General features: G+C 61.4%; 5 protein-coding genes across 5 annotated transcripts; 1 reads left to right on the top strand and 4 right to left on the bottom strand.

The window, feature by feature from the left end:
- Positions 1–284: 284 nt before the first annotated feature.
- On the bottom strand, positions 285–2413 carry CCDC86 (coiled-coil domain containing 86). The gene is made up of 4 exons (XM_065636249.1): positions 2206–2413; positions 1759–1888; positions 1055–1129; positions 285–844 (listed from the first exon to the last, which is right to left on the bottom strand). Exons 1-4 carry the CDS (start codon positions 2400–2402, stop codon positions 725–727), a joined length of 522 nt encoding a protein of 173 aa, XP_065492321.1. The 5' UTR covers positions 2403–2413; the 3' UTR covers positions 285–724.
- Positions 2414–2745: 332 nt separating this feature from the next.
- LOC135989427 (membrane-spanning 4-domains subfamily A member 15-like) lies at positions 2746–5204 on the bottom strand. Its single transcript, XM_065636248.1, has 6 exons — positions 5034–5204; positions 4636–4755; positions 4397–4453; positions 3807–3962; positions 3029–3148; positions 2746–2949 (listed from the first exon to the last, which is right to left on the bottom strand). Exons 1-6 carry the CDS (start codon positions 5202–5204, stop codon positions 2941–2943), a joined length of 633 nt encoding a protein of 210 aa, XP_065492320.1. The 3' UTR covers positions 2746–2940.
- A 5356-nt stretch (positions 5205–10560) lies between these two features.
- LOC135989426 (membrane-spanning 4-domains subfamily A member 12-like) lies at positions 10561–12544 on the bottom strand. Its single transcript, XM_065636246.1, has 6 exons — positions 12455–12544; positions 12121–12240; positions 11749–11805; positions 11363–11494; positions 10760–10873; positions 10561–10677 (listed from the first exon to the last, which is right to left on the bottom strand). Exons 1-6 carry the CDS (start codon positions 12542–12544, stop codon positions 10561–10563), a joined length of 630 nt encoding a protein of 209 aa, XP_065492318.1.
- Positions 12545–14168: 1624 nt separating this feature from the next.
- On the bottom strand, positions 14169–16753 carry LOC135989416 (zona pellucida sperm-binding protein 3-like). The gene is made up of 9 exons (XM_065636235.1): positions 16684–16753; positions 16236–16408; positions 15721–15833; positions 15486–15589; positions 15218–15389; positions 15026–15137; positions 14708–14888; positions 14471–14635; positions 14169–14392 (listed from the first exon to the last, which is right to left on the bottom strand). Exons 1-9 carry the CDS (start codon positions 16751–16753, stop codon positions 14169–14171), a joined length of 1314 nt encoding a protein of 437 aa, XP_065492307.1.
- A 922-nt stretch (positions 16754–17675) lies between these two features.
- CBLIF (cobalamin binding intrinsic factor) lies at positions 17676–19686 on the top strand. The gene is made up of 9 exons (XM_065636233.1): positions 17676–17756; positions 17856–18035; positions 18124–18267; positions 18363–18506; positions 18576–18751; positions 18834–19089; positions 19181–19325; positions 19400–19518; positions 19599–19686. The coding sequence occupies exons 1-9, from the start codon at positions 17687–17689 to the stop codon at positions 19658–19660; spliced, it is 1296 nt and encodes a 431-aa protein (XP_065492305.1). The 5' UTR covers positions 17676–17686; the 3' UTR covers positions 19661–19686.
- Positions 19687–19691: the final 5 nt, after the last annotated feature.

The raw sequence follows: 19691 nt of genomic DNA, 5'->3' as shown, positions 1-19691 counted from the left end.
CTGCCAGGCCCCCCCACCCTGCCCAGGACACCCCTCAACTAAGAATCCCCCAATTCTTGCCCAGTGGGGGCAACGAGCCAGCCCCTCCCATGGCCACTGCTCATCCTGGGGCCACCAGCTTGTGTCCCGTCCCCGCGCAGGATGAAGCTCTGGGCCCAGGTACCAGCCTTGTTTGCCCCCCCACCCAGTGACACCCTTGTCCACCCCCTACCCACCCATCTGGCTCCCAGCCAGCTGCAGACACAGCCCTCAGCAGGAATGCAGAAAAGGGCACTTTATAAAACAAGAAAAAACAGAAAAAACTAGAAATCCGTGTTGTTTTCCCCTCCCGAGTCCCTTCCTTCCAGCTGTGCCCCCCCAAGAAACCCACCCGGCACCAGAGAAGGTGACATCAGGTGTTCCCTCCCTCCGTGACAGGGGGGTAACAGGCTCAGGGGATGAGGGGACTTGGGGCTCTGTGACCCCAGGACAGCCAAGGGGGCCCCAAAGTGGAGTCAATAGCCCCCCAAGCCACTGGAGGCGAGTCCAGCTCAGTTCCTTTCCATTTTTATGAAGAAAAAGCAGATTCGGGCACGTGAAGCAGTTCCTCTGGCCCTGGTTGTCACCCACATGCGGCAGGGGCGTCCAGCAGCCGCTTCCTGCCCCAATGTCCGTCCAACACCGAGAACTGTCCCTGGGGAGTGGGGGGGGACCCGCCGAAGCTTGCGGTGCTGCGCTTCCCGTCTCAATCCGTGGCTGGTTTGCGCCGTACGGGTGTTTTCTGGAGCAGAGCCAGCGTGTCCCGCTTCTCCACCCGCCGCAGCTGCTTCTTCTTGGCCCGTTTGAGCTTCAGCGGGTTACGGATCTGCATGAGGAGGGGGAATAAAAGGGGATTTCAGGCAGAGAAACTGCACCCTCGACAGAGGAGCGAACCTCCTGCTGTAGCTGGAATTCCCCAGTTCTCCCAGTGCTGCTCGAGAGGTAGAGGAACTGGAGCAAACTGGAGCCCAGTTCCTGGGCTCTGGAGGCGACCGTGGTGTCCCCAGCCATGAGCAGGGTGTCCCCAGGCACTCACCACTTGGACAATCTCCGCTTTCCGTTCGTTCTCCAGCCGCCGCTTCAGGTTTTCCTCCCGGCGACGCTTCTTCTCCTGCGGGAAAAGGCACCGAAATGTCCCCTGTGGGCCCCTCTGGGCTCAAGCCCAAGCCAGTGTTGCCTTGCGGCTGCGGCAGCACCAGCAACACCCGCCCGAGCGTGAAATCCGCTGCACAAAGCCAAGGCAGCAGCTTTTTTTTCCCTAGCACAAGGTTTGAACTGCCCGAGCGAGTCGATTCTGAGTCGGTGACTTGCAGCACGTGAGTGTTGCAGCCGGGATTTGGCAGGAGGACGGGGAATAAACCGTCCTGGCTGGGGTTTGTGCTCACCACGGTAACACCATGGTGAAATTTTGACGCCTGTAGCTTTGTTTTTAAATATATTTATATCTCTAATGTATCATCTAATGGCCTCAAGTTGCACCAGGGGAGGTTGAGGTTGGATCTGGGGAACAATTTCTTCCCCAAAGGGCTGTGGGGCATTGGAACAGGCTGCCCAGGCAGTGGTGGAGCCACCATCCCTGGAGCGGTTGGACAGACGGAGATGAGGTTCTCAGGACATGGGGCAGTGCCAGGGGTGGGGGAACGGGTGGACTCGATCATCTTGGAGGTCTTTTCCAACCAACATGATTCTATGACCCCTCTGGGATCCTGACCCCGAAGCTTGGCTCTCGACCCCCGTTACCTCTCGCTCTCTCTGCTTCGCCTCCTGCAGCTGCCGTGCCAGGTCCTGGACGAGCTTCTTCTCCTGCCGCTCCTTCATCTTTCTCGCCCAGGAGGAGCGAAGGGCCTTGTCCTGGATCATGTGTGAGAACCTGGGCGGGCAGAGGGGGCGTGTCAGGGCAGAGCCCCCCCACAAACTCCCCCAGCTCAGCCCTTCCACAAATTTATTAATAGCCCCAGACCCAGGCTGTGAACCACCCATCAACGCAGCCCAGCTCAACCCACCCCCAAAACAGCCCCGTTACGCAAAATTGTCCCCCCAAAGAGCCCCCCTCCCGAGACCGAGAACCCCCAAACAGACCTGCCCCCAAAAGAGACCCCCCAGAGGCCTGGAGACCCCCGCACAGGCTTGGAAACCCCCCCGAACCCTGGAAACCGCCCCCCGAACCCTGACAGCCCCCGCTCCCACCTCTTCTTGCCCGGGTCCTTCCACACCCTCCCCGATTTGGGCCGCCCCCGCGGGATCGCGGCCACCGCTGCCGCCGCTTCCTTTCGCTTCTTCGCAGCTTTGCGACGCCGCCGGGCCGGGGCTGGAGCCGGGGCCGGTACCGGGGCCGCCCCGTTGGGCCCCTCGGGCCCCGGGGCCGCCCCGCTCTCCCCCTCCATTCTCCACGTGGTCTCTTTCCCGCGACGGCGCGGCGCGATGACGTCACAGACGCGCCGCCCCACCTCCGCGCATGCTCAGAGCGGAGGCGCGGCCACGCCGAGCCCCTGACCGCCATTTTGGTATCGGGCAACACCTCCCTCCTTCCCGATGGCGCCAGGCGGGGGGCCGCCATGTTTGTTCCGGGCAGAAGCCGCCATGTTTGTTCCGGGCAGACGCGTACCGGTGCCCGTTATCCCGTTATGAACGCGGCTTGTGCCCGGTGCCCTCCACTCCCCCCAACTCCCACCCGGTGCGGCCCCCGTGGGGGAGCCCCGGAGAGACGCGAGGCCTGAGTTGGGGAGGACAGGCCTTTATTGGGGGCCACGCAGGGGAGTGGGACCAGGCCCGGGGGCACCGGGGGGGGTCTCAGGCCCGGGGGCACCGGGGGGGTCTCAGGCTCCGGTTCCACCGGGAGGCCCCGGGAGGCCCCCCCGGGCTCCGGCCCCTCGTGTGCGTGCGGTGGCTCTGAGCAGGGCACGGCCGCGGGCTTGGGCCTGGCTACAGCGCCTGGGGGAGCAAAAAGCGGGATAAAAATCCCATTTTTGGGGTGACGCGGAGGGGACCCAGCCGCCCGTCGCCCCCTCACCATGCGCCTGTAGTTGTGCTGCTGGACGGCGGCGCGGCCGAAGGCCACGGCTGCCACGGCCGCGCAGAACTCCAGGAGGCTGAAGATGACGAAGATGGAGTCCAGCCCGTCGCTCAGCATCTGCCAGGAGGAGAGAAAGAATCCCAGGATGTCAGGGGTTGGAAGGGACCTCGAAAGCTCATCCAGTCCAACCCCCCGCCGGAGCAGGAACACCCAGATGAGGTTACACAGGAAGGTGTCCAGGCGGGTTGGAAAGTCTGAGAGAAGGAGACTCCACAACCTCCCTGGGCAGCCTGGGCCAGGCTCTGGCACCCTCACCGGGAAGACGTTTCTTCTCATCTTTCAGTGGAACCTCCTGTGTTCCAGTTTGCACCCATTGCCCCTTGTCCTATCACTGGTTGTCACTGAGAAGAGCCTGGCTCCATCCTCCTGACACTCCCCCTTTCCATATTGATCCCCATGAATGAGCCACCCCTCAGTCTCCTCTTCTCCAGCTCAGAGCCCCAGCTCCTCAGCCTTTCCTCACACGGGAGATGCTCCACTCCCTTCAGCATCTTTGTGGCCCTGCACTGGACTCTCTCCAGCAGTTCCCTGTCCTGCTGGAACTGAGGGGCCCAGAACTGGACACAATATTCCAGATGCGGCCTCACCAGGGCAGAGCAGAGGGGAAGGAAGAAGAAAAGGACCCGCGGGTCCCACATGCTGCCAGCGTCCCTTGTCCCCTTCCCCCGGCCACGTCCCCGCAGCGGCACGAGGCTCAGGGACCGGGGGGTTCCACCTTGTTCTCCGGGTTGAAGCACCACTCGGGTCTCAGCTGATACGACGGCGGCTTTTCGCAGCCGGGGACGTTGCGGCTGATGGCCGTGGCATGGAGGAGCGTGGCCACCAGTGTGCTGAGGGCGACGGCCGCGTTGACGACGCAGCAGGCCTTCACCTGGGCGGGGGGTGTCACCTCGCATCACCTCGTGTCACATCAGCCACCGGCGGCTCCGTCCCTTCTGCTGGGAGCCACGTGGGTGACGGCGTGACACCCACCCTGACCCCTGTGAGGTGTCACAGACGTGGGGAGAAGCCACCTGGGGCTTGCTGAGCTGAGCGGGGCCACCTCCGCGCTGGATTATTCGACCCAGCTCAGGTATACTCCTGGAGAAGCCACCCAGGGCAGCCACCCTCTGTGACACCTTTTGTTCCCATCACCCACAGGTGGCTCCACCAGGTCCCAAGTGTCTTGTGGAGACCCTGAAGCATGAAGGTTTGTTGGATGGGGGGAGACCCGGGCACCTCCCAAGGGTAAGATGGGCCTTAGGTAGGAAGGGAAGGGACAGAAGTGGCAGAAGCCACGGGGGAATGTGTTGTCTCTTCCCTTACCAGCAAAATGTTCTCTCGTTTTTCACTTTCCACCAGCAAAGAGCCTGAGACCAGGAGCTGCTCAGAAAACAGAAGAAGGGGGTCAGCAGCAAGACGCCCATCCCAGCACCCTCCCGGTGTTTGGGGCTGCCCAGAGGGGACAGCCAGAAGATGTGGGGTAGGAGGAGACCCTGGTGATGAGAGGATCTGGTCCCCAATGGGATGGTGAGGAGGTGACAGCCAGGAATGTCCCCACTCACCAGGAGCCCGAGCCAGAAGAAGATCCCGCTGGCCACGGGCAGGGACGGGCTCCCGTGCTCCGCCAGCGTCAGGATGATCCCGAAACAGATGTGGACAATCCCACCGAAGATATGGATGGTCTGGGGGAAGGACGAGCGAGAAGGGCCCCCCCTGTCTGGATGTCACCGTTGCTGTTGGCCGTGTCCCACCCCTGATCCCACTGTCACACCGCGGTGACGAGAAGGGACTGGGGACAACTGGCACTGGGCACAGCAGCTCGAGCTGGTCCCAAACATCACATCTGCCCCAGGAGAACCTCCAGGACCACCCACCGAGGAGAACCTCAAACAGGACAATCCCCAGTCCCCATTTTGTCCCCGAGGTGCCCTGTCCCCCCGCCGGGGACGCCGCGTCTCACCCCCAGCACTTTGGGCTGAGCCCTGCGGAAGCCCCGGACCCGAAACGACGTCCCGGCGGGCGCGGGGGGCTGGGAGCCGGCGGCCAGCTGGGCTGCGCGGGGATCACTGGCCGGGATGACCTCGGTGATGATCCTCACGCCACCGGAGTCGGTCACCGCCGTGGCTGCCATAGCGGCCCCTTCTCTCCCCGAGTGTCCCCGGGAGGTGGTGGCCGGGCAGGGACGCGGTCCCGCCGCCCTTTGCTCCTTTGATGGAAATCTCGTCGGGCTCCTCTTGCTCAACGAGGGATTTTTGCCAACAGAGGGGAGAGAGTTTGGGAAAAACCCGGTGAGGTGGAGGGAGAGGGGTTGGGCACTTGTACCTCAAGATGGGGAAAAAAAGGAGGAAAACAGGACCTGACACAAATATTATAAACCCTGTTGGTCTATAAAGGTCTCAATAAAACTCTTTTATTGCCTTTTTTATTATCTTTGGGATTCTCTTTCCTGCGTGAGCACCTGGACCCCATAGGTCTGTCCCCGGTGGGGACGTCCCCTACACAGGAGCGAGCCTGGGGGAGGTGACAGCCTGGTTTGCGGTGACAGCCCGGCGTGGGGTGCCGAACCAAGCCGCAGTTGTTTCCGATAGGAAATGAGAGCTCAGCCCGGGAACGGAGCCACCACACGTGGCCCGGAGCTCCCCAGGGCCCCTCCGCCCCCCTGCCAGAAAACGACCGTTTCCTTCATGGCCGCTGTCCCCCCCTGTTCGCCGGGGGTTTGGGGTTCTCCACGGGGACCCCCCGGGTCTCCTGGACGCCCAATGGGCACGGGGTGGGATATTGTGGGTGCTGGTGCCGTCCCTGCTCATCCTCATCCTCTTGTGTGGGACTTGGGTCTCCTCCTGTGGGCCCCCCCAGTTTCTGGGCTGGAGAAGGGGACAAGGGACAAAGGGGACAAGGGACAAAGAGGACAAGTTTTGACGCAACCCGGACACGGGAGGTGGTTTGGGGAGCGCGCAGGGATGCGGCTCGGGGGTTTTTTTTCCTCCCTTGGAGGCATCAAATGTCCGACCAGCGATTTTTTTGGTGGAAAAAGGATATTTCAGCCCAGGGTTCTGGTATCTGTGAGCGTGGCCACCGCAGATGTCACCAGGATTAGGGACCTGTCCCCCACCGCAGCTCCAGGCTGGTCCCAACTGAGGATTTTAGGAGCAGGTGGAGCGATTTTGGGCATCGCCTTTTCCTTTCCTGTGGCCCTAGAGGGAGCTGAGACACCTGGTTTTGGGGACAAACCTCCTCCAGAGCTGGCAGAGGCTTCCCCGAAAAACACGGAGGAAATTGAAGCTCCGATACCTTTTAATCTTTAATTTCTCATCACCGCATCCCTCGTTCCACCCCTGCGGGGTGATGAACGCTTGAGCCCCCGTGGAAACGCTGGGATCCCCTCTTTAGCCTTTAGACAACAAATGGGTTTATGTCCCCAGCCGAAACCGCCCGCTACGGAGGGATTTTCCTCCCAAATCCGCCTTTTTCGAATTCCTAAACCATTCCCGAAGCCGCAGCTTTTCAGGCAGAAACAGCCGTGGCCGGGTCGTGTGAGCAAAAATCCCCTTTCCGAGCGAGGTATCCGTGGAAACAAAAAAAAACCACTTTTTTTTTTCTAAATAAAGGCAGATCCAGCTGGGGGTGGCAGGAGCCCAAGGCAGGTTGTTGTAATTTATTTTGGAAACAGATGCCAGAGGAGGTGAAGCTTTTAAGCAGACGCGGGGAAGTGGCAAAGCTGGAGCCGTCCAGCCCTTTGTTTGCAGGAATTTTTGGCTTTGCTGATATAAACAGCACGTTCCTTGGGTTTTTATTTCTTTTTTAGGTTGAGTTTTGCTCTCCCAACAACTGGAATTTTTAAAATATTTCTGGTTTTTCTTTTGAATCTCCCGGAGCTGCGCGCGCACGGATGAAACTCCTACCCCACCAGCACTATTTTTGGCACAAACCCCTCATGGCTGCGGATTCCCACAGCGGCGGCATCAGCAAAAGTGTCCCTTGTCCCTTAGGATGTCACAGGACGGATGGGGGAAGCCTGGCAGGGTGCTCAGGTTCAGGGGGTTCAACAACCCCCCCCCAAAATCCCTTCCCACCAGCAGAGGACAAGTTTATGAGCCTGGTGGAACCAAAAAGTCCTTTTCCAGCCCCCAAAAAACGCCCTTATTTTTTCCAAAGAAAATAGAAATCCTTCTCACAGCGAGTTGTGCTTCCTGTGGAAAAAAAAAAACAACTTTATATCCCCATAAAAATACCCAAAAGTCAACATCTTGCTTTGCCTCCAAATGTTTCTGGTTCTCACAGGGCTCTTACCATACTGGTTCCAGAATGAGAAAAGCCACACTTTTTAGGGGTTTTTTTAATATTAAAAAGCAGCTGGCTTTTACCGGTGCCGTGCCACGGGAAACCCCTGGGACAAGGGACTGTCACACAGAGCTGGTGGCAGCGCCAGCTCTTGGCGAACCCCCCTCGAGGCTTTTTTTGGGGGGCTTCACGCTGGTTTTTGGGGCGCAGCGTCTCTCCTGAAGCCCGTCCCAGATGCGCCCGTCACCTCCAGGCTTTGCTCGGTAAAGCTCCTGGTGCTGCAGAGAAGCTCCGGGGTGTCCCCAAGGTGTCACCGACACATCCTGGGGTCCCCAGGGCGAGGACGCTCCGTCCTGGGAAGGTCCCTCCTGTCCTGGTTAACCTCCAAGGGGGGGAAGGTGACAAAAGTGTCCCCAGGCATTGTCCCCAGACCCTCTCCGGTCCCTGTCACCTGCTGTCCCCAGCCCTGAGCAGTACCCGCTCCCCCACGGAAGGTTTCAGGGCTGCGTAGAAATACACATATAGAAAATAAACCTCTTTCCGCAGAGGCTTAAAACACCCAATTCCTGCATTTCCTGAGAAAACTGCACCTAAACCTGACGGAGCAGCAGAAAACCTTGAAATCCAGGGGAGAGAGAATTTGGGTTTAAATATTGAAGGGCTCTGGGTTTAAAGACTGAGGAGCTTTGAGTTCAAAAAAATTGAGAAGTTCTGGGTTTAAAGGTTTGGAGGTTCTGGGTTCAAAAATTGAGGGGTTCTGGGTTTAAAGGTTGAGGAGCTTTGAGTTCGAAAATTGAGGAGCTCTGGGTTTAAAGGTTTGGAGGTTCTGGGTTCAAAAATTGGGGGCTCTGGGTTGAAAGGTATAGGAGCTCCAGGTTTAAAAACTGAAGGGCTCCGGATTTAAAAATTGAGGAGCTTTGGGTTTAAAGAGTAAGGATCTTTGGGTTAAAGCTTGTGGGGTTCTCAGTTTAAAAATTGAGGAGGTTTGGGTTTAAAAAATGAGAGGCTCTGGGTTTAAAGATTGGGAGGTTCTGAGTTTCAATATTGAGGGGTTCTGGGTTTAAAGATCGGGGGGCTCTGGGCTTAAAAATTGAGGGGTTCTGGGTTTAAAGGCTGAGGAACTTTGGGTCTAAAGATCCGGGGCTCCAGGTTTAAAGATTGAAGGGATCTGGGTTTAAAAATTGAGGAGCTTAGGGTTTAAAAATAGCGGGGCTCTGGGTTTAAAGGTTTGGAGGTTCTGGGTTTAAAAATCGAGGGGCTCCAGGTTTAAAGATTGAGGAGCTTTGGATTTAAAGCTTAAGAGGCTCTGGGTTATCGCCATCCTAACGCCCCATTTCCCGGGAAGGGGCATTTTGCAGCCAGCAACAGGGATGCTCTGGAGGGGAAAAAAAAAGAGCCCTATGCTGGGAGAGGATGAGCCAGGAGGGGACCCCACAGAGGGACCCGCCAGCCTGGATTCGGGGTGTCAGGGCTACGTGGTGGCCCCTCCAGGGCTGGAGAACCCCCCCGGCTGCCTTGGAGATGCAGGACAGCGTGGAGCCATAATGGGCCGTGAACTTGGGGTAGGGCACAAAGAGCCTGTTCATCCCGCTCCCCCCAATCTCTGGGGCTTTTTCTACCCAACCGCCTCATTATTTTTTCAGAGCCGGGACCAGAAATAACTGACAGCGAGTGAATAATCCATGAGGCTTTGGCTGAGCAGCCCGAGCATCGGCAGGGCAGGGTGGGGGCTGTTGAAACAAGAAAAATAAAATAATAATAATTAAAAAAAAAAAAAAAAGAAAATAAAGAAAAAAACCCACAAGAAAACAAAACACACACACACACAAAAAAAATTAACTTGACCCAAAAACTAAAGAGATGGTTCCAACAGGCATTTCCTGCCCCTGCACTGGGGCCGGAGGTGACATTTGGGGGTGCATACTGTCCCCAAACAGTGGTGGGGGAGCAAGAGCAGCCAGAGACCCCCCCTTATGGCACCAATAACTCACCAGGTGCTCCCACCCCTCTGAAAAATCAGCACCAGGTTCTCCTTCCTCATCTCCATCCCAAACTCTCAAGCTGCTCTGTAAATAACCTGCCGGATGCTCATCACCATCCTTACTCCTCGTTAGGTCCTCAAACACGCCCACCACTGTGTGGTAATTAACGATGGGAGTCAGTAACGAGCTTGTCAAACCTCTCTGCTGGTTAAAAATAGGCTGAGAGCTCTTTGGGCTCAATTCTCCCCCCCTGAAATAAGCAATTTTTGAGGGGTGGCTGCACGGGTGAGCGCTCATCGTGCCCCTCGGCTCCGTCCCCGTCACGCGGGGAGCAGGGACCGTGTGTCACCCATGTCCCCGTGTCACCCCAAGGAGCAGCCCCAGCCTGGGGACAACTCCTGGGCTGGTGTCATCATCATCGTCACCGTCATCGCCGCCGGCTGCCCAGCTGCTCCAGCAGCGCTATATATAGCCAGATGTGCTCTGGTGTGTATGGGGGGGGAATTAGGAAGATGGGGGAGAATTAAGGGGGTAGGTGGGACCAGATCAGGGTGACGGGCATAAGAGACCCCTGGACAGGAAGGATGGTGGCTCTGCAGGGTGGTTTTCAGCTCCCAAATCCCCCGAACAAGGAGACACAGGCTTGGGCAGAGCGTTTATTTGGAAGATAATTCAAGCTGGGGGGGTAGGAGCCGAGGTAGATGCTCTGGCTGCCCCCGCACATCAGGGGCTCTATGGGGTGTCTGCGACGTGGCCACCAGACCTCGAGGAGCCCCTGAACCCCAAAATGAACAAACCCCAGCAGCCAACTTGGGATTTATGGGCAGAAACACCCCACGAAGCGTCCCCTGCAGAAATCCCTTCTCCAAAGCAGCCAGCAGGCAAAGAGCCCTGCTTTGAGACACAGCAGATGGGCAGGGAGGGGGCAAATTTGGGGTGTTCGCTGGCTTTTTGGGGGCTACCAGCACGTCCCAGCCTGCAGCGTGGCAGGAGGTGGATGCTGCAGCCCTGGGGATGGTTTTGGGAGAGTAGAAGCAGGGCCCCGTACCGAAATCCTCGGGGCCAGCACCTGGCGAGATTTTGAGGATGCAAAGAAACCCAAGAGCTGCTGCTTTTGGGGGGGTCAGGGCTGGGGGGGACATGCTTTCCCGGGGCGGGAGGCACTGGTGGCAATGGGAGAAGGTCTGACATGCTGCTGGGAACCAGCCCGGCCGCGGCTCCGCTTTAACTGGGCTGCTCTTTGGGGTCGTAGATCACCTCGGTGTAGCTGGGCGGCTGCGGCAGCTCGGTCAGCGGCACCGCCAGGTCCCCCTGGGTGGCACTGGGGACGATCAGCATGGCCTGGGGGACAGCGCGGGGTTGGGACGGTGCTGGGGGGGGGGTCCGCTCGGGGCTCAGCCCCTTCGTGCCCCCCTTGCCCTACCTCGTTAGAGCTGAGACGGGTGGCCCGGCACCAAAAGTTGGCGGTGGCCACGGCGATGCAGAACTCCAGGATGGTGAAGATGAGCAAGACGATGGAGATGCCGTTCCCTGCGAGCTCCAGGGTGGGGAAAAATAAACCACAAAATATCAGCAGCACACGTGAGGAGGAAACCCCACGGAACGGGACCCTCCTCACATTTTGCGGGGAGTATTTTGGGGTTCCCCTCCTCCCAACGGTCCTAAGCGCCGCAGCCCCAGCTTTGGAGGTGCCGAGGTCTCGCCCAGTCCCCCGCACCTCGCCGTTTTTACAGCTTATGGAGAGAAATGGGCATTTCCAGGGCGTGAGTCATCTCCCGAGGTACCAGCCTAAAATAGGTCAAGCGCACGGCACCGCGCCAGCAGACGGGCCCAGGTCGGGGTGTCACCGGTCACGGGGTCCCTGATCCCCAGGGGTGATGGGGCCGAACCCCACAAAGCCGCCTTGCCCCCGGGAGGGGTCAGGGGGAGGCAGAACAGCCCCTGGTGGGGATGGAGAAGCGGACAGGGATGGAGAAAGGGCCAGGCAAAGGGTCCCAGGGGCTGGGGGGGCTGTACCCCCACTTACCAGGACCAGGTAGCTGTAGTAGTCGAGGCCGGAGCGGTAGAGCCCGTTGAGGTTGAGGTCTACGATGAAGGCGACGATGCCCAGCAGAGCGAAAATGGCGCTGATGACGTTCATGGTCTGGCTGCCCTTCACCTGCGGGCGCCCAGAGGTTTTGGGGACGGTGGCAGACCCCAAAACCCGTGGGGACACCTCCCCCAGGAGACCAGACACCGGTCACAGCTCAGGCTGCCCTCGGGGTTTTTTTCTTCCCTCTTTCCCATTGCTCATTGACGGAAATAACTCCGGCACAAGCTTTACATTTGGGTTTGCTCTGATGGGTTTTACCCAGGGATGAGCTGCCCCCACCTGCTCACCCCCCTGCAGTGTCACCCCGCGGGGACACTCACCGCACACTCCGTGGGGCTCTTCTCCGCCCCGATGGACAGGCAGCCGGAGATGATGAACTGTGCCAGGAGAGACGGGGACAATCAGCTGCCAGCAAGGTCACCCCAAGCCCCTCCAAACCCCCACCCACATCAACAACCTCCCCACGGCTTTGGGGGGCACGGTGACCCCCCCTTCGTGCATTGTCAGTCCTGGAGTTTTACGGCTGCTGGACCAGAACCCACTATCCCTGGGAGCCGTGGGACACCCGTGGGCATCCCCCCGCATTGGCATCTTTCCCCTGTGGGCATCCCCCTTCGTGGACGTCCCTCCCCCGTGGGTATCCCACCCTGGAGAACACCCCCCCATGCTGGACACCCCCCCGTGCCACGCACCGACACGCCGCCCAGGAAGGGGATCTCGCCGATGACGAAGACGGAGGTGTAGACTTTGGTGAGCGTGGTGAGGATGATGCCGAAGCCGATGTGCATGAAGCCCGTCATGATCTGGATGGTCTGGGGACGGGACAGGGTGACATTCCCCCCCCCGCCCTGGGGATGGGGGTGTCCCTGTCCCCCCGCTGCTCCAGGGCCTCAGCATCCCCCGGCGGGGGCAGCAGGAGGGCAGAAATCCCCAGGGAAGGGGCAGAACCCCCCGGGGAAGGGGCAGGGGGGGATTTTCCAGGGGTACCACCCCCTCCCAAGCCACCCCCCCAAAAAAATTCCTCACCCCCATCACTCGGTTCTTGCCCTTGGGCAGCGTCTCGGCCGTGTACATGACAGCGCGGCTGCCCAGCCGCAGGTTCCCCATCCCCTGCATGGAGGTGGCGGGGGGCAGCGGGACCCCCGCCCGCCCCGGCCCCCGGAGCTGCCCCGCTCGGTCCCCGGCGGGGCCGCCCCCGCCCCACCCCGCCCCACCCCGCCCCTGCGGCCTCCCATTGGCTCCGCGCGGCTGACGTCAGAGCCTGCAGCATCCTCGGGCCACCGCCCAGCCCACGGGTGGCCCCGCGACCCACGGCCGGACCCCCAGACCCACGGGTGGGTCCCAAGATCCACGGGTGTCCCCAGGACTCACATGTATCCCCACGGGTGGACCCCACGACTCACACGTCCCCATGACCCACGGGTGTCCCCACGGGTGGACCCCAAGACTCACGCATGTTCTCATGACCCATGGGTGTCTCCACGACCCACAGGTGGACCCCACGACCCATGGGTGGACCCAAAACCCCACAGCTGTACCCACGACCCACAGCTAGACCCCACTGTACCCACGACCCACAGCTAGACCCCACAACCCACTGGTGACCCCAAGACAGAGCTGGACCACATAACCCACAGATGTCCCCAAGACCCACGGGTGTCCCCATGACTCATGCATATCCTCGTGACCCCACGACCCACACGTGGAGCCCCCTCCCCAACTCTGCCCACTCACTGGTGGCTGAGGGGCATGCTCAGATGGAAAATGGGGGGCCAAGGGGGAAGAAGAGCAGCCCCCGTACTCCCAACCCCCCCCACCCATGGCTGCGGCCCCTGTGGGGAGAGGAAAGTGGGGTACTACCCTCACAGAGACACCCCAGCTGCAGGGGGGGTTGCTCAGTGTTGCCCCCCCAGTTCAGGGCCCAAGGGGAGGATGCTCAGACCCCCACCCCCAGCGAAGTGGGGGAGGAAAGTGGGGTGTCAGGGGGGCAGGACTGCCCCAAAAGTCCCCCCAATACATAGATTCGGACTCCCCCTCGGCCCTGTTTACAGCAGCTCAGAAGGAGAATAAAAAGGAAAGGGAAAAAAAAAAAAAAAAAAAAAAAGAAAGAAATTAAAAACCTCTCTGCAGTGAGTTCCTGGAAAAAAGATCCATCAAAGGCCATTAGGCACAAACGCCTCCTCCCTGCACATGGAGGGGGGGACACAGATGAAGGAGGGGTTGCCCAATTTCCATGACCATTGTGCCTTGCTGTCCCCCCACTCAGGCCTCCTGCAGCCTTCAGAGCTCCCTGACCCCACAACAAGCCCCCCAACCCCATAGCAAACCCCCCCGGAGCTCCCCAGGCTGCCTCTGCCTCAGCCCCCCCAGCATTTTTCTTATGAAGTCCTTTATTTGGAGAGAAAATAGAGTTTTTGACCCTGCACAGTAAGGGAGGAGGGGGAAGATGCCCACACAGCCCCCATGGGGACCCCCACCCTCACAGCCACATGCTGCCCCCCCGGGCAGGATCCCCCCACATTGTGGGGACCAGACCCCCACAGCCCCCGTTCTCTGGACAGGGATTGTCCCCGGCTGCAGGAGGTGACAGGCACAGGGGACCCAAAGCAAGTCCTGGCATCATTGTCCCCCCTCCCACTGTGGTGGCTTCACACCCGGTTGGGGGTACATGGTCTCCCCAAACCCCCACTGAGCTGGCACAGCCTTTTCTGCCTCAGGTTTATTTCTAAAACCAGGATTTTCACACGATGGCAGGGACCGGAGGAGCAGGGGGGGTCCCAGGGGAGGTGGGGGCCATGGCCACGGCTCGGGGCTCCCCAGGGGCTGCCTCGGGACCCCCCCCAAGCCGGTTTTCACTCCGGTGTCGCCGCACGGAGCAGTAGCAGCCGGCCATGCCCACGGCGGCGAGGATGGAGCACATGGCCACCATGGCCAGCGTGGTGCCAGGGACAGGGACAGCTGCTCCTGGGGGGACAGACAGGGGTGAGGGGACAGCAGGGTCACCCCAGCCACCTCCCAGCCCCGGCGGGGACACACACTCACCCAAGTCCCTCTTCTCCCCCCGCACCACGGGGACCGAGGGGTGGCCAGGAGGTGCCGTGCTGGGCGCCGGTGCCGTGGGGACACTCGAGGGGACAGGGGACAAGCTGGGCAGAGCCGAGAGCAGCCCCAGGGGACCGAGGTGGACGGTGGCTTCACCAAGGAGCCCTGCGAGGAGACACCGATCAGGCACCGCTGTCACCCGTAGGGCTCTTGGGTGTCACCAAGGCGAGGACTCACCTTGGCCACCAGCCCCCCGCCGCTGTCGCCGGTCCCCGCAGCCCCCCGGGGAGTCACAGCAGGAGCAGTCGGCCCCGTCCGGGGAGCGCCAGGTGGCTGCTGTGCCATCGTAGGAACAGGCTTTGCCAAAAGTGTCACCGGTCCCCTGCGCCACAGCCTTCAGGTGACAGCGGAGGTGGATCTGCGGGGACAAACATCCTCCTGCCACCTCCTCTGAGCTGCCCTGTGGCTCTGAACTGGTCACCCGCAGCCGCCCCATCCCCACATCGGTGGGTGTGGGGGGGGTCACCCCGCGCCCCCAGACTCCCCAGCACGGACCTGGCTGCCGGAGGTGTTGAGGAAGAGGAAGGTGTCCAGCTGGAAGCGGAGGGAACCGTCACCGCGCCGGGGGAGGAAGCGGGAGCGACCGAGCTGCCCATCCAGCAGGCACCTGCCCGGGTGACACAGGACTGTCACCCCGCTGGGGACAGCCAGGCTCTTTCCTCCCCTGTCCCCAGCCCTGGTACTCACCCGTTGTCACCGATGACCTTGAACTTGAGCTGTGTCACTACACTGGGGCTGGCCACACACTCGTCCACAAAAACCCTGAGGGACACGGGGGGGTCGGGGCTCACCGACGCCTCGATGTTGATGATGTCCCCCAGGGAATAGGTGGCCTGGTGCTGGCGGGAGGACCAGGTACCTGGGGGACACATTGGGGTCATCATCCCAGAGCCCCAGCCAGGCAGAGGGGACCCCCCACACAGGAGAACGGGGGGGTTTGGGGTCTCCCACTCACTGTCATACACGTCCAGGGCGAAGCGCAGGCGCCTCCGGTGAGCGGCGGTGGAGCCGAAGGGGACCCAGGTGGGTCGGACACCCCCGAATGAAACACTGCCCATCCTGCAGAGCATCCTCGAGTGGGGTGACACCTCCCGGGGACACCCCTGCCTGCCATGTCCCCCCCATGGACCCAGCACCAAGGGGTCCCATGGTGGGTGACGCCCAGGGGGCTCCACGGGGCACCCACATACCTGGGGTAGTAGCAGTGGATGGGGAGGGTGAAGGGTCCGGCGCGAGCCATGGCCCCCCCGAGCACGGGGCGGTAACGGAGGACGTTGCTGTAGCGGATTCTGTCTGGGAGGAGCTGTGGGGGGGACATGGGGCTGGAACTGTCACCTGGCTCCAAGCAGGGGTCACCTCCCTGTCCCCATCACCCAGAAAGCTCCTTGGGACATGGCAAGAGCTGGTGTCACTTCACCAGTACCAGCCCCACTCACTTTAATCAGTGCCCCCACCCTACTATGAAGGGTGGGTGTCCCTGGGGACCCTCCCTGTGGGGACAGCAGGACCTGGGGGTCCACCCCTGGGGCTCCCCCAATACATGGGTGCAGTGACAACGATGGCACCGGCACCCGCGTGGTTTCCTCCCCCACCACAGGACTTTCGGCAGCCACAGCCAAGGACACCCCGGCATTGTCCCTCCCTTGCGGGACGCCCCACACCCTCCCAAGGGGGACACCCCACATTGTCACTCCTGGCTCCTCACCTCCAGGGTGGTCCCGCAGCCTCCAAGCGGGTGCTCCAGCCAGTACTGGTCCCCTTCAGTGCCGGTCACCCCACAACCATGTCCCAGTGTCAGCTCCCCATCGGTCACCGGGCTCCCCAGGAGGCTGGATGGCACCGTCACCGAGAGCCACGCGTGGCCACATGTCACCGACACTGCCGTGCAGGGAGGAGAGGGAGCCTGAGCCAGCTCGCCGGGGACCCCCAGCCTGCCCCCAGCACCAGTGTCCACCCAAAATCCCCCCACTTTAGCATTTACAGCTTTAGGGACAGGGAAGGAGGTGGCACTGGGGGTTGAGCCACTTCATGCTGTCACCCCAGGGCACTGATGTGGCCGCTGAAGGGTCCCCATGGGGACATGGGGGAGATGCAGGAGCCACCCTGGGGCTCCCCTCGCTCCAAATCCAGCCCCCCCAGCCCCAACCCCTTACCCCAGGCATCCCGTGCCCAGGCTGCGGTGACAAAAAAGAGCAGAAAACACCTTCCCCCAAGAGCCTTCATCGTGCAGGGGGAGGAAGAGGAGGAGCTGCCTCCCCCATGGCTTTAACACCTGGGCCAGGGTCGTCACCCACCCCCTCGCACCCACCTGGGGCTCGTCTCCTCCTCCCGGGGCCAAAACAAGGGCCCTTGTCCCTGCCCTTGTCCCAGCCCTGCTCCTGGTCCCTGTCCCTGCCTGGGGGCTGATGGAGAAGCTGGGGGCAGTCAATCTCTGGTCATATTCTGCCCTCCTCACCCCAAAACCACGCTGGTCCCCGCACACAGGGTGACAAGTGTGTCCTTGGGGCGCTGCAGAGCCTCTGGGGAAACTGAGGCACAGCCAGGCAGATCCCTCTGCGGGGCTCTTGTCCCTCCACAGAGTCACCAGCACCTCCCAGTTTGGCATCAACCGCAGGGACTGGTTTCCAGTCAGCTGCAGCCCCGTTCCCACCACCGCTTTGAGCCACGTCCAGCTGGTTTGTCACCCCGTTCCTGCTCATCACGCAGCTGCACACCTTGTCCAGAAGGACGCTGTGAGGAACAGACTCCAAAACCTTCCTAAAATCCAGTAAAAACCAGCACCCAGCGCCTTCCTGTCACCCCGGAGGTGGGCGACCTTCCCGCACCAGGACATTGAACCGGTTCAACGGGACTTTCCCTTCGTTAGTTCCCACCGGTGATGGCTTTATTCTTTAAATTCTTTTCACCACCGCCCTGGGTGACCTCCTGGCTCTTTCGTTCCTGGCACTGAGGTGACACTAACAGGGCTGGAGTTTCCTGGAACGTACAAGCCTATTTTTTTGTGTGTGTGTGTCAGTCTGGATACACCAGTGGTGCCTGGCAGTGCCGGGGCTGTTACGGGAGGGTCAACAAACAGAGAAGGGCACCAGGGGAAGCTAAAAGCAGAGGGGACAAGTGGAGAAACCAGTGTCCCTGAGTGGCCCTGAGGACATAAGGATGCTCGACACGGCTTTCAGCATTGGGGTCCTGCTGGCCCTGGCCGGTGGCACGGCCGTGCAGGGCTGCGGTGAGTGCCGGCCCTCCCGGGGAGGGACGGGTGTCCCCACACGGAGGGGACACCCCCAGTGACCTCCCGGTGCGGGGTGTCCATCCTCTCTCCTCCCAGTTGCCCCGCAGCAACTGGTCACCGAGCTGGTGCAGCGCATGGAGGACTCGATCAAGGCGGAGGGGACGCCGAACCCCAGCGTCCTGCTGGCCTTGAACTTGGCTGGGGCCACGGGCAGCAACACCCGCAAGTGGCTGCTGCAGGAGATCCAGGACGAGGCTGTGACCAGAGCCCAAAAAGGTAGGATGGGTGAGGGGTGCCCTCTCTGTTGCGGCACCCCCGGTTCTCCCCGGTTCCCGGTGTCCTGGCTGCTCTCTTGTCCCCACAGACATGACATCAGGGGAGGTGGCTCTGTACGTGCTGTCTCTCTTCTCCTCCTGCCGGGACCCCCGTCACGTCCAGGCGCTGGGACTGACCGTCGACCTGGTCCAGATCCTGCAGCAGAAAATGGACGAGGAGATGGCCAGGCTGGGTACGGCGGGAGGCAGCGGGGTGTCCGGGGAGGTGTCGGTGTCCCCCATCCCGGTCCCTTGTCCCCACCTCAGCTCACTGCTCTTGGCTTTGCAGAGGAGGACGGGATCCCCAAAACCACCCTGTACAGCGTCAGCCTGGACGCCCTGGCCTTGTGCCTGGCCGGGGCCGGTGGCTACCAAGGGGCATCCGTGATCCTGGCCAAGCAGGTGCTGAGCCCCGACAACGACCTCTCCGTGGGTAAGGGACCCCTCTGGCCCCGCCGTGTCCCCTCTCTGCCACCTTGGTGGTGACACTGGGATCCCGCAGACACCCGTGCCGTGGCGGCGCTGGCCATGACGTGCACGTACGGACAGACGGACCTGCAGGACCTGCGGGACCTGCTGTGGGAAGCGCTGTCGGCTGTAGCCAACGGCTTCCTCGACGAGCAGGAGGAGGGGAACGGTATCATCGGGAACATTTACAGCATGGGGCTGGCCCTGCAGGTATGGGGTGGCCGGCTGTGCCACCGCGGCCGCCAAGTCCTGCTCCTGGGGCTGCTGGTGCCACCTCTTGTCCCCTCCGCAGGCGCTGATGGCCACGGGCGAGTTTTACGCCCCGCGGCAGTGGGACTGCGCCCAAGCCTTCGCCGCCGTGTCCCGCCACGACTACCGCCTGCCCATGGCCATCGCCCAGGTCCTGCCGCCCCTGGTGGGCAGGTCCTACCTGGACGCGGCTGGCCTGGCCTGTGCCACCAAGATGTCCCCAAAGCTACAGCCATCCCTGTCCCCAAAGCTACAGCCGTCCCTGTCCCCCAAGCTGGGTACAGCTGGGGATCACAGAGGTAGGGCTGCCCCCCAGACCCTGCGGGGACGATGCTCGCAGACCCCCATGGCACCATGGTGGGCGCTCACCCTGCCCCTGTCCCCTCCCAGCAGCCGACATCGAGGTTCACTACACCATCACCAACACGCTGCAGGGAACACCCTTCAGCTACACCACCACGGTGCAGGTCCCGGCCGGCTCCGTGCTGCTCCGGGTGCTGCAGGCAGCACAGGAGAAGGATCCCGACATCTTTAGGTGACAACTGGGAGGTTGGGGGGGGTTTATGGCATCCCCCAACCCATCCCTGAGCCCACCCATGCTCCCGGCAGCTTCCAGACGGAGCAGACGTCCTGGGGGCCCATGGTGGTCTCCATCCACGGGCTGGCCGCCAACGAGAACAGAAGGACCTACTGGCAGTACCTCAGTGGTGGGGTCCCCCTCCAGAAAGGTGGGCAGCTGGGGTGGGGGGCACAGGGAGCTGTGACAGGGACCGTGGTACCCCAACCTCACCCCGTCCCTCCACTGCAGGGGTTGGCACCTACGAGCCGCAGAACGGGGAGCACATCCAGGCCGTCTTCAGCACCTACTGAAGCCACCGAGGGACCACCATGAAGGCAATAA

The sequence above is a fragment of the Caloenas nicobarica genome, chromosome 5 (assembly GCF_036013445.1).
Source record: "Caloenas nicobarica isolate bCalNic1 chromosome 5, bCalNic1.hap1, whole genome shotgun sequence".
In the NCBI taxonomy this organism is placed as follows: Eukaryota; Metazoa; Chordata; class Aves; order Columbiformes; family Columbidae; genus Caloenas; species Caloenas nicobarica.
The sequence above is the reverse complement of the archived record's forward strand: the minus strand, read 5'-3'. Positions and strand labels throughout refer to the sequence as shown.

Bases quoted from the DNA above. Each gene is read 5' to 3' on its own strand.
- CCDC86 (XM_065636249.1), bottom strand. From the start codon at position 2,402: ATGGAGGGGGAGAGCGGGGCGGCCCCGGGGCCCGAGGGGCCCAACGGG. The intron at 1,889-2,205 runs GTGGGAGCGGGG...CTGCCCGCCCAG, and splicing joins AAGGACCCGGGCAAGAAGAG to GTTCTCACACATGATCCAGG. The intron at 845-1,054 runs GTGAGTGCCTGG...CTCCTCATGCAG, and splicing joins AAGCGGAGATTGTCCAAGTG to ATCCGTAACCCGCTGAAGCT.
- LOC135989427 (XM_065636248.1), bottom strand. From the start codon at position 5,204: ATGGCAGCCACGGCGGTGACCGACTCCGGTGGCGTGAGGATCATCACC. The intron at 4,756-5,033 runs GTGAGACGCGGC...TCCTTCCCCCAG, and splicing joins CTCAGCCCAAAGTGCTGGGG to ACCATCCATATCTTCGGTGG. The intron at 3,149-3,806 runs GTGGAACCCCCC...TCCTCCTGGCAG, and splicing joins GCTTCAACCCGGAGAACAAG to ATGCTGAGCGACGGGCTGGA.
- LOC135989426 (XM_065636246.1), bottom strand. From the start codon at position 12,544: ATGCAGGGGATGGGGAACCTGCGGCTGGGCAGCCGCGCTGTCATGTAC. The intron at 11,495-11,748 runs GTGAGTGTCCCC...GGGCGCCCGCAG, and splicing joins AGAGCCCCACGGAGTGTGCG to GTGAAGGGCAGCCAGACCAT. The intron at 10,874-11,362 runs GTAAGTGGGGGT...CCCACCCTGGAG, and splicing joins ACTACAGCTACCTGGTCCTG to CTCGCAGGGAACGGCATCTC.
- LOC135989416 (XM_065636235.1), bottom strand. From the start codon at position 16,753: ATGAAGGCTCTTGGGGGAAGGTGTTTTCTGCTCTTTTTTGTCACCGCA. The intron at 15,834-16,235 runs GTGAGGAGCCAG...TCCCCCCCACAG, and splicing joins GCTGCGGGACCACCCTGGAG to CTCCTCCCAGACAGAATCCG. The intron at 15,590-15,720 runs GTATGTGGGTGC...GATGCTCTGCAG, and splicing joins ATCCACTGCTACTACCCCAG to GATGGGCAGTGTTTCATTCG.
- CBLIF (XM_065636233.1), top strand. From the start codon at position 17,687: ATGCTCGACACGGCTTTCAGCATTGGGGTCCTGCTGGCCCTGGCCGGT. The intron at 17,757-17,855 runs GTGAGTGCCGGC...CTCTCCTCCCAG, and splicing joins CACGGCCGTGCAGGGCTGCG to TTGCCCCGCAGCAACTGGTC. The intron at 18,268-18,362 runs GTACGGCGGGAG...TTGGCTTTGCAG, and splicing joins CGAGGAGATGGCCAGGCTGG to AGGAGGACGGGATCCCCAAA.